Genomic DNA, 15,793 nt, shown 5'->3' with positions numbered 1-15,793 from the left:
GATCTGGCAGATAATTACTACCATTCACTGCTAATTTGCTTGTGAGCTCACTGTTTTTGTCTAAATCATGTGCCCATTTTGACTGTATCTTGGTATGTTATGTGAGATGTTGTTTTATGTCCAGTTTCTGCCAGACTATTTTCCAATTTTTGTCAGATAGCAAATTCTTGCCCAATAGCTGGGATCTTTGTGTTTATCAAACACTAGGTTACTGTGTTCATTTTTTTTGTATGTTGTTATTTTTCATTCCAGCATGCTCTTTTTTTAAACATTTATTTAATTAGTGAATTTAGAACATTTTCCCTTGGTTACAAGAATCATATTCTTTTCCTTCCCACCTCCTCTCCACCTTCCTGTAGATGACTTGCAATTCCACTGTGTTCTTGATCAAAACCTATTTCCATGTTGTTGATGTTTGCACTAGGATGATCATTTGGAGTCTACATCCCCAATCATATCTCTCTCGACCCATGTAATCAAGCAGTTGTTTTTCTTCTGAGTTTCTACTCCCAAAGTTCTTCCTCTGAATGTAGATAGTGTTCTTTCTCATAAGTCCCTCAGAATTGTTCTGATTTACTGCATTGCTACTAGTAGAGAAGTCTATTACGTTCGATTGTGCCACAATGTGTCAGTCTCTGTGTATAATGTTCTCCTATTCTGCTCCTCTCACTCTGTATCAGTTCCTGGAGGTTGTTCCAGTTCACATGGAATTCCTCCAGTTCATTATTCCTTTAGGCATCACCTTCCATCATCAGCGTATACCACAACTTGTTCAGCCATTCCCCAATTGAAGGGCATCCCCTCATTTTACAATTTTTTGCCACCACAAAGAGCGCAGTTATGAATATTCTTGTACAAGTCTTTTTCCTTATTATCCCTTTGGGGTACAAACCCAGCAGTGCTATGACTGGATCAAAGAGCAGATAGTCTTTTAGCACCCTTTGGGCATAGTTCCAAATTGCCCTCCAGAATGGTTGGATCAATTCACAACTCCACCAGCAATGAATTAATATCCTGATTTTGCCACATGATTCCTCAGAGTTGTTTTGATTTGCATCTCTCTGATTATAAGAGATTTAGAACACTTTTTCATGTGCATATTAATAGTTTTGATTTCTTTAGATGAAAATTGCCTATTCATGTCCCTTGCCTATTTATCAATTGGGGAATGGCTTGATTTTTTTGTACAATTTATTTAGCTCTTTATAAATTTGAATAATTAGACCTTTGTTAGAGGTTTTTGTTATGAAGATTTTTTTCCCCCAATTTGTTGCTTCCCTGCTAATTTTGGTTACATTGGTTTTGTTTGTTCAAAAACTTTTTAATTTAACATAATAAAATTATTTATTTTACATTTTGTAATTTTTTCCAACTCTTGCTTGTCCTTAAAATCTTTCCTTTCCCAAAGATCTGACATGTATACTATTCTATATTCACCTAATTTACTTATAGTTTCCTTCTTTATATTTAAGTCATTCACCCATCATGAGTTTATCTTGGTATAGGGTATGAGATGTTGATCCAAACCCAATCTCTCCCATAACTGTCTTCCAATTTTCCCAGCAGTTTTTGTCAAATTATCAGCTACACTATTTATTATTCAGTACCAAATTGTTTTAGTGATTGATTACAGCTTTGTATAGCTTGAGATGTAGTATTGCTAGTCTTCTTTCTTTTCATTAATTTCCTTGATATTCTTGACCTTTTGTTACTCCAGATGTATCTTTTTTTTTTTCCAGCGTAAAAAGTAATTTTTTGGTAGTTTGATTGGCAGGGTACTAAATTAGTAAATTAGGCAGTATTATCATTTTTATTATATTGGATCAGCCTGCTTCTCATCCAACAAAATCTCTAGTTATTTAAATCTGACTTTGTATGAAAAATATTGTTTGCATTCATATAGTTCTTGTGTTTGTCTGAGCACTTGCTCCCTTTTTCTAATATGAATACGTGATCTGTCAACTTTCACATGACACAATGTAAGAAGTTTGGATTCATAATAGCTTTTCTTTTAACATTTGATAGTTTTGGATTCTGGCTGTGACATTCTTGGTACTTTTCTTTTGGTGGGTTCCTTTTAAGAAATGATAGATGGATTCCTTATATATTTATTTTGTCTTTTGCAAATTATTTATAATTTCTTTAATTGTAGTGTTCAAGCTTTTTTTTTTAAAAAATAGTTTTTAGAGGATCTAGTGAATCATATATTATCTCTCCTTTTTAGTTTCCAGGTCAGTTTTTTTTTTTCATGTCAGATATTTTAGATTTTCTTCTATTTTTTATATGGTATTTTATTCCTTCAAGTTATTCATGTAATTCTTGTGCAAAATCCTTTTTTTCCTCCTTTTGGTCTCAACCTAACTTGTTACAGGGCTAAATTTGTAATTTTTTAAAATATTAGTTGTTGTATTCTTTGATTCACTCCTTTCTACAGCTTTAGTTCTTAAATTAGTGTTTTGTCCAGGACTAGTCTGCCTCTGCTAAAATCTTGAGTGGTCTATTTGGTCCTGCTTGGTTTCACTCTCAGTCCTCTGGGTTCTTTACTGACCTCCATTTCCTAGGGTTATAATATTGGGTCTTTAAGGTTCATTGGACTGGTTAATCACGACTCTTTCTGGTAGCTGAAGATAGAATATTTTAATCCTCAGAGACATAATATTGGTTAGCATCATGTCGTCTGCTTCTTGGGACTGAAAGGACCTTTTCACTCTTATTGCTCCCAGGCCCAAAGCTTCACAAGCTACCTGCAATATGTCCCTTCCCTGGTTGTGTTGGTACTCACTTTGCCCTTTCTATTGCCCTTGGGAGCCTGACTGTTTTTCCCTTTCATTCTTGAATTGAAGATGTCACTTACTCTAGTGTCTCTTTGAATGTCTTGGTCCATAGGTCTGGTGTAAACTTTAGGTTTTGTTGGCATAGCTGTTGATCAGCCTAACTGAAAAACAAACATGTTCCCTTTCAGGCAACCATCCAAGCAAGAAGCTAAGATACTTCTAACATTAGACAAAAGGGAACATGTTTGTTTTTCTGATTTCCTCTTTTCCCTTCTGAGGCCACAAAGACAGGAGATTTATAATGTGTTATATGATATAACCTGATTTACTATAATACCCAACAATTATTGTGAGTGAAGCACTTTGTTAACCTTAAAGTACAGTATAAATGTGAGTTAATACTGTTATTGCCCCAGCCTCCTTTGAAAAAAAAAAAGAATTCAAATACAATAGTTAGATTTAATTTTTTAAAACTTTTTTGAATTAAGAAAACTTGAAAATCTATAATCTTCCTTTAAGAAGACTCTGGGTCTTATCCTTTTTTTATATATTTTACATTTATTATAATAATTCTCCAATACTGCTCTGCTTGTGTGTATTCCCTTCTGAACTTTCTTATGCTTTTTAATATGCTTTTTTAGTAATTCACTGAGTTTTACTTTTTCCATTTTTAGTATCACTATAATTATCTTCAGTTGTCCCTAACTCTGCCTTCTTCCCCCTTAGCCCTCACCCCCAGCTCTTCTTATAACAAATAAATATAGTTATGCAAAACAAATCTGCCCATTGGCCATATCTGAAACTGTTTATTTTGTGCATCTCTAGTTCTTCATCTCTCTGATGAAGAAGGTGGCATGATTCATCATTAGTTTTCTATAGTCATAATTGGACATAGCATTGATGTGGTACTTAAGTAGCTTAACTTCATTTAGCTTTTCCTTCCTTTAAAATATTGTCATATAAATTGTTTACCTGTTTTTTTAATGACTTAATACTACTTCAGTTCATGAGAGTCCTCTCAGTTTTCTCTGAAGAATTTCTTCCTTTCATCATTTCTTTTGGTCAGTAACTGTCTATTATGTTAATATGCCATAATTGGTTCAACCATTTCTTAATTAATGGGCATCCACTTTTGCTATAGTCAGGCTGCTATAAATATTTTTTAATGTGTAAATCTTGCCTTGATTCCTTCCTATCTTTGAGATATAAACCTGGTAGTACTATCACTGAGTGAAAGCATATACACAGAGAGGCAACAAATATTTATTAAGCACCCTACACATATCAGTCACTGTGCTAAGCCTTGGGAATAGCAAGAAAGGTATAGGACTGTCCTGGGCCTCAAGGATCTTACATTCAATTGGGGAAGATGATATATATAAAAAGAAGCTGAAAAGTAGAGTTGGGGGAAAGGTTTTCAGAGCAGAGCATGATGAGCTTCTATGTTGATATATCTTTCCATCTGTTTATATAGATATACACTCTACCTGTATACACTAAATACATGCCTAGTACATATCTGTAGATATGTATAACCCAATTGTTCCTTAGGAAGAATTTCTGTTCTCTTTATCCTGAACAAAGATCTGAAAATTTCCCATGTCCAGACAAGCTCACACCTTGTAAAGGAGACACACTCAGTAAGGGACAAATCTGTGAATTAACAAGAACCTCCACCCAAGTAAGAAATTCAGTCCTTGTCAAAGAGTTGAAATTGCTCAAGAAATATCATATGTTGATTGATAATTAGTAGTGGGAAGATGTCCTCTTCTTAGGGCATAACATTGGAAACATTCTTTATGTACTGAAGTATAGTTTATAGTATGGAATACATTTTCTTAAAACTTGAACTTACAGGGAATATGATAAATTTTATAATATTTGAGGAATTATCATATGGAAATAAAAAGTAGACTTGTTCTGCTTGTTCCCTGCCAGCAAAACTAAGGATAATTTGAAGGAGTTAAGATGTTCAACAGAGAACTTTTCAGCAACTAGGAATAACTGGAAATGAAATGGATTGTTTTTGTAAGTAAGTGATACCTACCTACTTACCACCTATAATACTCATCCTATTGTTTTTCTTTTTCTTTTTAAAAAATATTTATACTATATTATTAATTTTTATTTTTATATCCTATTAATTTCTCAACTTATCTCACCCCATCACTCTCCATAAATCCATCCCGTGTAAGAAAAAAATTTAAAAGTTAGAGGGAAATAAAGCAAATAAAAAATGTAAAATAATATAAAGAAAACAAATAATATGTAATACATATTGTAATGAAACATATATCCCATAAATAAATATTAAAATAACAAAATTTAAAAATAAAGCAAAACTAAGGAGCATATCAACATGTTGGCAATATGTGCATTATTCCATACCCAAAATACCTCACAATTGCAATGCATGGTGAATAAACAGATTTCCCCGTTCTCTGGAGACTGCTTCCTTTTAAATTGTTTTCTGTTTACTTTGTTGTAGTCATTGTATATATTGTTTTCCTGGTTCTGCTTACTTTCCTCTGTAGCAGTCTTCCCGGGCTTCTCTGAATTCTTCATATCATAATTTCTTTTATTGATGCAGCAATATAGTCATATACCACAGTTTGATGTTCCTCAGTAATTAGAGAGCTATTATGTTTAAAAGGCTGTTACTATAGAAAGTGCTGCTATGAGCATTTTGATATTGATGTCTCATGTGTATTTTTAGTTTGTGGTGGTATGTGTGCTTTAAGCTTTTTCTAGTTTTCCCATCAGTTCTTGTTAAATAAAGAGCCTTTCTTTAAGTAATTTGTGTTTTGTAGTTAATCAGGTCAATTCATGAATTTCTGATTCTTATTTTTAATCTTTTCAATGGTCTACTTATTTTTTAACCAGTACCAAGTTATTTTGGTGATTATTGGTGTGTAATGTAATTTGAGGTATGCAAATACTATATTCCCTTTCAATCCTATTTTTTCCTCTTGTTTCCTTAAAGATTCTAGATGTTTTGTTCCTCAAAATATATTTTGTCATCATTTTAGCTAGCTTTTATAAAGTACTCCCTTTGTAGTTGTGCCTGGATAGCCAGTTGTTAGGGATATGATAGAGGGGATGCATCAAGCATAAAGGAGATTGAAGTAAATAAAACCTTTTTTAGTGCCAGGATTTTATAGACCCTAAATTAGCAATTCTTTTAAGTAAATATCAGTTTGACTTATAAGATTCTTGCTAACCATTTTTGCATATGTATAAGGATTTATTTCTGAAGAAAGACTACAAAGATAAATATAGTTACAACCTTAAGAAGAATTTCTAAAGAACTAACATATACACTGTCCATATTTGGACAACAGTTATTACAGATGTAAAGATGGCTCATTATCTACTTTTTCACTCATTATATGCCACTCCCTGAAACTTAGGCATGTTCTAAAGATTTATAGTGGACTGACTAAACTGGAAGGCTAATTCTAGAGGAAAACATTCAGAGGTAAGTCTTCTCATTTTTATCATCCAGGCTGTCTGTCTTGTTTGTGACAATAACTACTTAAAATAGAATGGACGAATTAAGGTCGCAGATGATTACATACCAGTAACATTCTTACTTTCTGAAAATGGACAGGCAGATGAAATAACCTTTAATCCATGTTGGCTCCTCCTAGATGTGTTTACCATCTGTTCAACTAAGGATATGACTGTCAGGTCTTTGAATATTAGATAGCCATCCTCTCTTTGGCTTACTTTATCTTAATAGAATATATATGGTAGCATTTCTGGCTTACTAACTCATAAACAACCTGAAGTAATTACTTAGTGTTTTTTGCTTACTTTCCCATCATTTAAAAAAATAGTTTTCAAATTCAGCATGTCATTTTTCAAAACTGATGAAAGCTCATCTTTTCATAAGGAATCTCTTGGTAGTCAGAAAAAAAACTTTTCTAGAGCACTGACTGCTGTTTTCTCATTTGTCAAATAAGTTTGATATATGCATTTTAAAAAAATAGAATTATTCCTTAATGCTATCTTAATGTTTTACTGTATTTTAGCAAAGCAATCTTTGAATCTACAATACTTTTAAAGACATTAGAAACTCATTAAGTTTCAATTTTAAGGCTGTTAAAATCAGATGTTTAGTAACAAAAGTAGCACATGGAGTTGGCTAAAATTATGAACAATAATTCGCCGAAAGTCTTTTTTTAATTCATTACTGCTCTGAGATATATTTTTGTATTTACTAGTACTAGGTGTTGTTATTCAATGTTGTTATATGATACTTTCATCAGCTAATACTAAATTGGAGTTTTAAATTAGTCATCCTATTTGAATAACCTGTAAATTGATAAATAGTTTAAACTTTTCTATATTTCACAGGTTATATTAAGAACAACTTAATATTTTTATAGAATCTACAGTTTACCCCTAATTTCATTATATATTTACATATATTCATATACATACAGATATAGGTAATATATTTTGTTTATTAAAGCAGTTGCCTTATGCAGTAGTAACTGTGTTGTTATTCTGTATATATTTGACGGAATTAGGAAAGTAAAACTAGAATTATATACTTACGTTTAAAAAAAAATCCTTACCTTCTGTCCTAGAATTGATACTTAGTATTGGTTCCAAGGCAGAAGAGTGATAAAGGTCAGGCAATTGGGTTAAGTGACTTGCTCAGGGTCACACTGCCAGGAAGTGTCTGAGGCCCGATTTGAATCTAGAGCCTTCCATCCCAGGCCTGGTGCTCTATCCATTGAGCCATCTAGCTACCCCCTGCTTCTAAAAAGTTTTAAAAATCAATTTAAAAAATAATTTCTTTTAGGTTAAGGGAATCTGGGGTGGAGTAGTAAGTTTTTATGAAATAGATGTCTGTAGTCATAATAGTTTCTGTGGAAAGTAAGCAGTAAGATAGCAAAATTATAAAAAGCAATAGCCAAAGAGATTAAGTGATTAAGTAGAAAATGAGGAATTTGTGACTTAGAAATAGAAGGGACTTCAGAGAATATTTAATCTGCTTTGTTCATTTAGATAAACTGATACATTAACTGATTTTCTGAAGATCTCACAAGTTGTTTAGTAGCAAGCAGAATGAGATTTGAAACTCATGTTCTTTTGCTACCCATCCAGTGCTCCTCTTTCAACCCTATCATCTATTCAGAGAGGGGGACAGTGCATATTCCACTGAATAATATGCCTAAGGTCACACAGTCACTGAGCAGTACCAGAGCTGACACCTGAATCCAGATACTCTGACTTCATGTTCAGTTCACTAATTGTATTTCCTTTGTAATTTCAGTTTCGAAGAAGGCATTCATGAATGCCCAATATTTGGAGAAAGTAGAGGGGAGGATGAAATTGGGTATCTATCATCCTTCCTGTTTGGCCAGAATGTAGAGCCAGCATACCAAGGGAAATAGAATGACATAATCTGTAAAACCTGACTGAAGTATTAAATGCCAGTGCAGGAGGTTGTATTTTATCTGATAAGAAATGGGGAACACGGGCAAGTAACAGAAGACAATTTCTTGGAAAAGAGTTGCAAAAATGTTCTAAGAAATAACAGTATCTTTGAAATATTGTCTTTCTAGTCATAATTTTTAAAGTTTTTTAGAAAATATATCAAAAAGTATAGACATTTAAGTTCTATTTAATCACATTTTTTACATATTACATATTGAATGGCATGAAACCCTACAGAAAATATAGGGAAAGTTATAGCATTTGTCATACTGACCTAAAATGCAAATAATTTGAATGGACTTCCAGAGAACATGTAAAGATCAACATAAAACTGCAGAAAGATATCCCATTGCCTAAAGTTCTCAATGACATTAAGTTGAATGATTAACCAAGAATCTGTAGAAAAGCAGCAAAAATTGGAAAACAGGTGAAAGTTATTCTTATTATACCTGTACTTAAAAAAAAAAAAAGCTGTTGATATCTTATTTTTACATTACATTCATTTCCAAACATCCTTTCCTCACATCTAGTGAGCTATCTTTTATAACAAAAAAAGAGAAAAGAGAAAAAAAAGACAGTTTGGCAAATTAATCAGTCTAATTTTACTTTGTCATTACATTACTAATTACTTTATATATCATATATCATACTCATTTTCTAACTTCAAAGAAAGGAGAGGAGCTACATTTTATCTAGAAATAAGCTTGTTCATTATGCTTTTATAATAATTTTCATAATTTTATAATAATTTTAATAATAGCTTTCAGTATCAATTTCTGTTCTTTCTTTTTACATTATTATAGTAGTATATTTTTTTTACTTGATCCTGCTCATTTTATTTATAATTTCCTGTCAGCCCTCCAGTGTTTCTTTGATTCTTGATATTTGTTTCTTTTGGTGCAGTAACACATGTTGTTTAGCCATTCCCCCCCAAAGTAAGCAGTTTTTAAACCCGTATAGTGGAAGTGATAAACAGCCTTTGACAATTTAAATTAAAAAAATTTTTTTTAAGAAACAGTAATAGTTGATTTTAATTTACACAGAAATATAAGAATTTCTCTAGAGGTTACCCCTATTAATTTATGCTCACTAAATCTTTTATATTAAAAGCAGCTTTTCTTATCATCAGAACGTATCATTTCTATTAACTTCAGCAACAAGAAGAACAAAAATATTTGTTAAGGCTGGGAATGCAAAGATTAAAAACAAAACAATCTGTGCCCTAAAGGAACTCACATTTTTACTAGGGATGCTACATTATACAAAAGCCAATATTAGTTTATAGCAAGTAACGCAATATAATTTAAAGAAGAAAACATTGATAAGATGTATAGGAAAGGGAAGAATAAGGGAAAGACTTTTATGGGAAATAGCTCCTAAACTGTGCTTTGAAGGAAGATAGGAATTCTAAGAGGGAAAGGCAAGTACACTACTGGCATGGATTTTTCTGTGCAAGGGCATAATAACAGGGTGTGGAATGTGTATGGAGAATAGCTAGTAATCCAATTTGACTGGAATCAAGAGTGTATGAAGGAGAAGGTGTATACTATTGGAGATTGGAAAGCTTAAATGAGAACCATATTATTGAGGGCTTTAAATTCTTAGCTGAGAAATCCATATTTTATCCTAGAGGCAATGGGGACCCCTCTACAAATTTCTGCTTGGGCACTGACACAATCATTGGTTTAGGAAAATCAAGCTGGCAAGTGTAAGGATTAGAAGGAGAGGGTATTGTATAGTCCAGATTATAGACAAGGAAGACTCAGACTAGAGTGATGGTGGAGCCAAGTGAAGAGAAGGACTTTAATGTGAGAGGTGTTAACGGAAGTAGAATAAAAACTTAACTCTGGATTGCATGTTGGTGGTGGAGATGTGAGGATAGAAGAGTTAAGAACTCTGAGCCAAGTCCCAATATTGGGAAAGGATTATATAGTTCTTTCAAAAGAAAAAAGGAAAAAAAGAAATAACGAAGTTAACATCAAAATGAATTTCAATATCCTTGATTAAGGGAATATTCCAACTCTGTAACACTTAAAAAAAGGAATACTTGCATTATCCACTTGAACTAGCAAAATATTTATTAGTAACTTTTGAAACAAAAAAAAAGATTAATTCTTTTCCCTGGTTTCTTGTATCTGACATCTGATATTTATGATTACTGTTCTATGATTTTTTAAAATTACAATTATATTCCCTCTCAGATATATGTGTGTGTATATACTATCTACCTACGTAGATATGTATTCTATCTCTCTTAATGTGTGACTACTCTATTTGAAAAGATGTTAAAGAGTGATATACACATTTTGCATGTTATAACATAAATTTTTATAAAATTTTCCTTGATTGGTAGCATTTATAAATTTTACCAAAAAAAAAAAATCTTAATTCTATGAGAGAGCCTAGTACAAGTGTTTTCATCAAGACCATAATTAATCAAAGTATGTGTTCTGTCCAATGGACATTTACTGTCAGGAGACTCATAGGTTATTGGATAATTGATGTAGAGTTGGAAAAGCCCTTAGAGGTTATCTACTCCATCCTTTTTATTTTGCAGATGAGAATATGATGGCTGTTTCTGGGCAGTTTGAGTCAAGATCTGTCAGTGATATGTTAAGATAACTCACACTTATTTAGCACCATAGGATTTATATCCTTATGAAGACCTTAAAAAGTTTCTAATCCAAACTTCTCATTTTACAAATGAGAAAACTGAGGCCGAGAGAGTTAAAGTGATTTCTCTTGGGTCATAAACTAGTAGAGTTGGAATTTAAATAAAATAACTAGTTTGAAAAATTTTGAGTTTTTGTTTGTTTGCAGGAATGGGATGAGTTGTTTAATTGAAACATGAAATAGACATTTGATATATGCCCTTTTTGTTTGTTCCCTCTAGCCAACAAATGGAATATTCTTGAGCATGTTTCTTATCGTTTTGCCACTGGAGTCCATGGCTCATGGACTCTTCCATGAACTGGGTAATTGTTTAGGAGGAACATGTGTTGGATATGCTGTTGTGATTCCCACCAACTTCTGCAGGTACAGTGATCCAGCAAAGGCAACAGAATATTTATGACCACAAGTTTAAATCAGTTTTGCTTCACATTTTTTAAGAAATATAAGCATGACAATGCATTGCATTTTTACTCACAGGAAAAAAAAATTTTAAAAAAATCTTGCTCTAAGTAAGCATGGCATATTCAAGACATTTAAAATTACTTATTTAAATAATTTTTTTTTAAACCCTTACCTTCCGTCTTGGAGTCAATACTGTGTATTGGCTCCAAGGCAGAAGAATGGTAAGGGCTAGGCAATGGGGGTCAAGTGACTTGCCCAGGGTCACACAGCTGGGAAGTGTCTGAGGTCAGATTTGAACCTAGCACCTCCCGTCTCTAGGACTAGCTCTCAATCCACTGAGCTACCCAGCTGCCCCCTAGTTAAATAATTCTTAAAAGTATTTTGACTCCAAAATAGAAAAGTTTAATGATTTCTGTTTATTACAAAAGAATTTCTAATTTAAATAGCTATTCTATTAATCAGTTATCTATGATGTTGATGGCTTGTATAAGATTATTGTGTTGGATTTTTTTTACCTAGAAGTACTATATGAAATTAATGTATTCTATGTAAGTGATGCCTTGATTTTGCATACATGTTGCAAGAACCCTTTATTGACAAAAAAAATATTTTTTTGCCACCAAGTTCCCAATTGTAGAACTTAATGTCTTCTTTCCACTTAAGTGGGGGTGAGAATACACCTTTAAAACTTTAAATTATTTTAATCATTTTACAAGCATTCAACTCTCAAAAAGCCTTATTAAATTTTGTCCCTTGTTTAAATTGTAGATGTTCATATGCAAGGTCAAAGGTTTAAAAGCTATAACCTTATAGCAAATGATGAAGTCTTTTTAATTTAGAAAGAAAATTATAACACTGGATAAATAAAATGTGCATGGAAATGTTAGTTTGTACATTACGATTTCTTGATTCATATTGACACTTCCTTCAAAAGATTATTTTAAGATAATTTTGTTAAATAATTTTTTATTTCTTTTAAGAAGGAAATGAGAGGATTCTCATCTGAACTGAGAATTATATTTTTGAGACATTGATATGTAAAAGATAGTCACATAAGCTTTATTTAAGCTTCAAACTTTAATAACATGAGATATAATAATAATGGATATTTTATAGCACTTTAAAGTTGTTTGGTTTTTTAAAAAGCATTTTACTTTATTTTATTTGAACCTCAGAGCAACTTTTTGAGTTACAAATAATAGAAACAAATATAATCTTTCAGTAACCAATGGCAGAATTTTCCCCCAAAAATTCATTCTTCTGTTCTAATACCCATGGGATATAGTTTAAAGCTATTTTCATTTCATGGGATCCAAGATCCATAGACTTAGAGCTGGAAGGGATTTCTGAATTCAGCTATTTCAAACACCTCATTTTACAGATGAAGAGAGCTGAGGGCCAGACTGATCACTAAGGTTCCTTGATTTCAAATCTGTTGATATTTTTTCACTGCCACTTTATTAAGTACATTGTTCCAAGAGATTATAGTCCAATACAAAAATGGGATAGTTATACAAATAATGAATATGGCATTTTAAGTGCATTGTACTATGTGCTAAGAGCTGTGCTAAGCATTAGTGATAAGAAATGGAAAAAGAAGACAGCACTTGCTCTTAAGGAGCTCATATTTTATTGGGAGAAATAGTACATATAGAAGCTTAGCTGAAGGATGGAAAAGTTCCATGGCGCAGTGGCAAAGCATATATTAATTTCTTTTTTTTTGGATATTTCCACTGATAAAATCATATCACTTTCCAATGTTGGGCCATTTAGCAGTGCCAAAATCTTTAGTGGCAAGAACTTTTTTTTCCCCTTGTGCTTTCTGTAGCGGTGGGTCTATAGCACCTACAAGAGCAATTGCCAGGCCACATTTCCACAGGAGTTGCTTCCCAGGATGTTTGAGGGCACTGAGTCAGAAGCATTATATTTCCAAGGTTCTTTGGTTCAACAGTGTGAGCAAAGATGAAAAAGTAGGAAAATGTATATCTTGTGTAGAGAATGTCTAATTGCCATTTAGGAGTCTTTTATAATCATCTAGATGAGAGGTAATAAGGAATTATATTCTGAAATAATGGCAGATAGAATAGAAAGGACAGATTCCAGAGATAGCATGGAGATAAAAATCATAGGATCATAAATTTAGAGAGACCTCGTTGTCAGTCATCTCTGGCCCTGGACCAACTGTCCCTGCAGTTTTCTTGTCAAAGATCAGTTGGAATGTTTGCCATTTCCTTCACCAGTTTTAGAGAGTAGTTAAATGACTTACCCAGTGTCGGTTGTGCCAATTGATGAGGTGATGTGGAATTTAAGGGCCAAATCTTCCCTTTTATATTTGACTTTCTCAAATTACTTAACTTCTGACTCCTTAGGAGTTACCATCTCAGAAATGGAGGTTATCACATAATAAAATCACTGGTTTTTCCTATAAAAGAGGCAACCTCTGAGCCATAGAGTTACTTTTAAGTCAGGGTTATAAGGAAGTTTTGGTATTGGATGAGGAAGTTGTCACACTTTTGGTGGAAACATCAGGTCCTTATTAAAAAAAATTTTTTTTTAACCTAATATGAGAATTGGTAAAGAACAAATTATAGTCAGAAAGTTGGGGAATAGAATAAGAAATAAGAACTTTACAAACATTGTAGTAAAGGATGTGTTAGGTGTTTTATTTTCTAAATTTTAAATGACTTCATAAATGTAAGTTATTATGTCCTGACAGAAAATTTCAGAGGCAGGCTGTCATAGTGGATAGACCGACTGCTGATGTCATGACCATGGGAATATCACTTAACCTCGTAGTACATCAAGCAACTATCTAAGGCTGAATGTCATAGACTAGAGTTCCTGCACTGTCTTCATTCCCATGTGTTTGTCTAAAGAATGTTGATTGCCTGGAATCAGAACACCCTTTCAGCAAAGTAGTGGTTCAAAACTCTGGCCAGTTCTGAACTTTCTTCTTTCTTTACTAGATTTGAGTAAATTTATCATCATTTTTGGAATCTTAGATATAGCCTTGTCTTTTTTATTTAGTTATGAAATTTGTTCTGAACTGAGTTTTAGAGTTCTCCATTAAATAAATCAGTTAGGAGTATCTCCCTTTAGGGATTTCAGGCACACTAATTTTATCAACCACTCATTCACATGCTATTTTTAGGGTAGAATGCATCTGCTTTTAGTTCATTTATTGTTTATCATGTTATGCTTCTCTTTCACCGTGATATTTTTGAACCTGTTTCCAAATTTGAAAATATGACCTAGGGCTTGCAGCTTCTTCCACATTGACTTTGAAATATGTTATTTTTTAAAAAATGTTGTCTTTTGGCTTCATATCCCTTTCATTTCCAAATATATCCCTCTCAATCTCAGTTTAAGTTTAAAGTTAATAAGCTTTTATGATGACTTATTTTAAAGATGAAATTAAGCCAGTGATTGAAGTGGTCATCAATTTATATTCTGAAATTTTAACTTAAGAAACTTATGTCTTTTTTTCTTTATTGACCACACTTGAGTTTTTAAAATGGGTTTTGTCTCAAAATGTGTATCAAAATCTTTTTCTAGAAAATATTATTAATTAATTTTTTGACCATCAATGGTAAATGAAGTGGTAATGAAAGCATTGTCTCTTCCTAAAAAGCCTCTTATTTCAGAAACAATTTAGAATTCACATTCTGATTTTCCCAGTTTAAAGTAGTGGCTTCTACCATTATTTCATCTTTATATTCATACTGTCTTTCATAGAGATATTTTTAAAATATTGCATAATATTGATAATATTTTTAAAAAACCCTCTAGTTTGTTGTTTGGAATTCTCTTTTATCTATCCTGATAATTCCATAGTTAATTTTAGTACTGGACAGGAGATATTTTTAGAATAAACACATTTGTGTGACAGGGTTGGCTTAAATCAAGGTTCTTAATCTGGGGCCCATGCATTTGGACTTAAAAATTGTTTTTTTGTAACTATATTTCACCATAATGTTTCCTAGTTTTTTAATGCATTTAAAAACATTATTCTTAGGAGGAATCCATAGACTTATCAGTCTTCATAAGGAGTCCTTGATAAAAAGAAGGTTAAGAACTTCTGGCCTAGATGATCTTTAACATCCTTCCTGTCTTAATTTATTCTTTTGTCTGTTTTTTTTTTTTCCCTGTAGTCCTGATGGTCAGCCAACACTTCTTCCACCAGAGCATGTTCAGGAGCTAAACTTGAGGTCTACTGGCATGCTCAATGCCATTCAACGATTTTTTGCTTATCACATGATTGAAACATATGGATGTGACTACTCTACGAGTGGACTTTCTTTGGATACTCTACATTCCAAGCTTAAAGCTTTCCTTGAACTTCGGACTATAGATGGGCCCAGGCATGATACTTATGTTTTGTATTACAGTGGCCACACTCATGGTACTGGAGAATGGGCCCTGGCAGGTAATTAGTCTACTTTAGCCATTTTTGCTCCTTGAAAAAGGAAAAACAGTCATGGTAAATGTGCCCT

The 15,793-nt window shown here is 32.6% G+C and overlaps 1 protein-coding gene across 4 annotated transcripts in view; it reads left to right on the top strand.

Moving 5' to 3' along the window:
* TMEM168 (transmembrane protein 168) overlaps nucleotides 1–15,793 on the top strand; it is a 43,119-nt gene that overhangs the window by 21,040 nt on the left and 6,286 nt on the right. For 3 of the 4 annotated variants that reach the window (XM_007504155.3, XM_056799562.1, XM_001363612.5), the window contains 2 exons: nucleotides 11,119–11,261; nucleotides 15,452–15,726. In XM_007504155.3, the coding sequence (XP_007504217.1) occupies nucleotides 11,119–11,261; nucleotides 15,452–15,726 (418 nt within the window). Of the gene's footprint in view, nucleotides 1–4,712; nucleotides 6,253–11,118; nucleotides 11,262–15,451; nucleotides 15,727–15,793 lie in introns of all 4 variants that reach the window. The other variant, XM_056799563.1, reaches the window with a different exon arrangement.

Source organism: Monodelphis domestica, chromosome 5 (assembly GCF_027887165.1).
Source record: "Monodelphis domestica isolate mMonDom1 chromosome 5, mMonDom1.pri, whole genome shotgun sequence".
NCBI classification, from domain to species: domain Eukaryota; kingdom Metazoa; phylum Chordata; class Mammalia; order Didelphimorphia; family Didelphidae; genus Monodelphis; species Monodelphis domestica.
The sequence above is the reverse complement of the archived record's forward strand: the minus strand, read 5'-3'. Positions and strand labels throughout refer to the sequence as shown.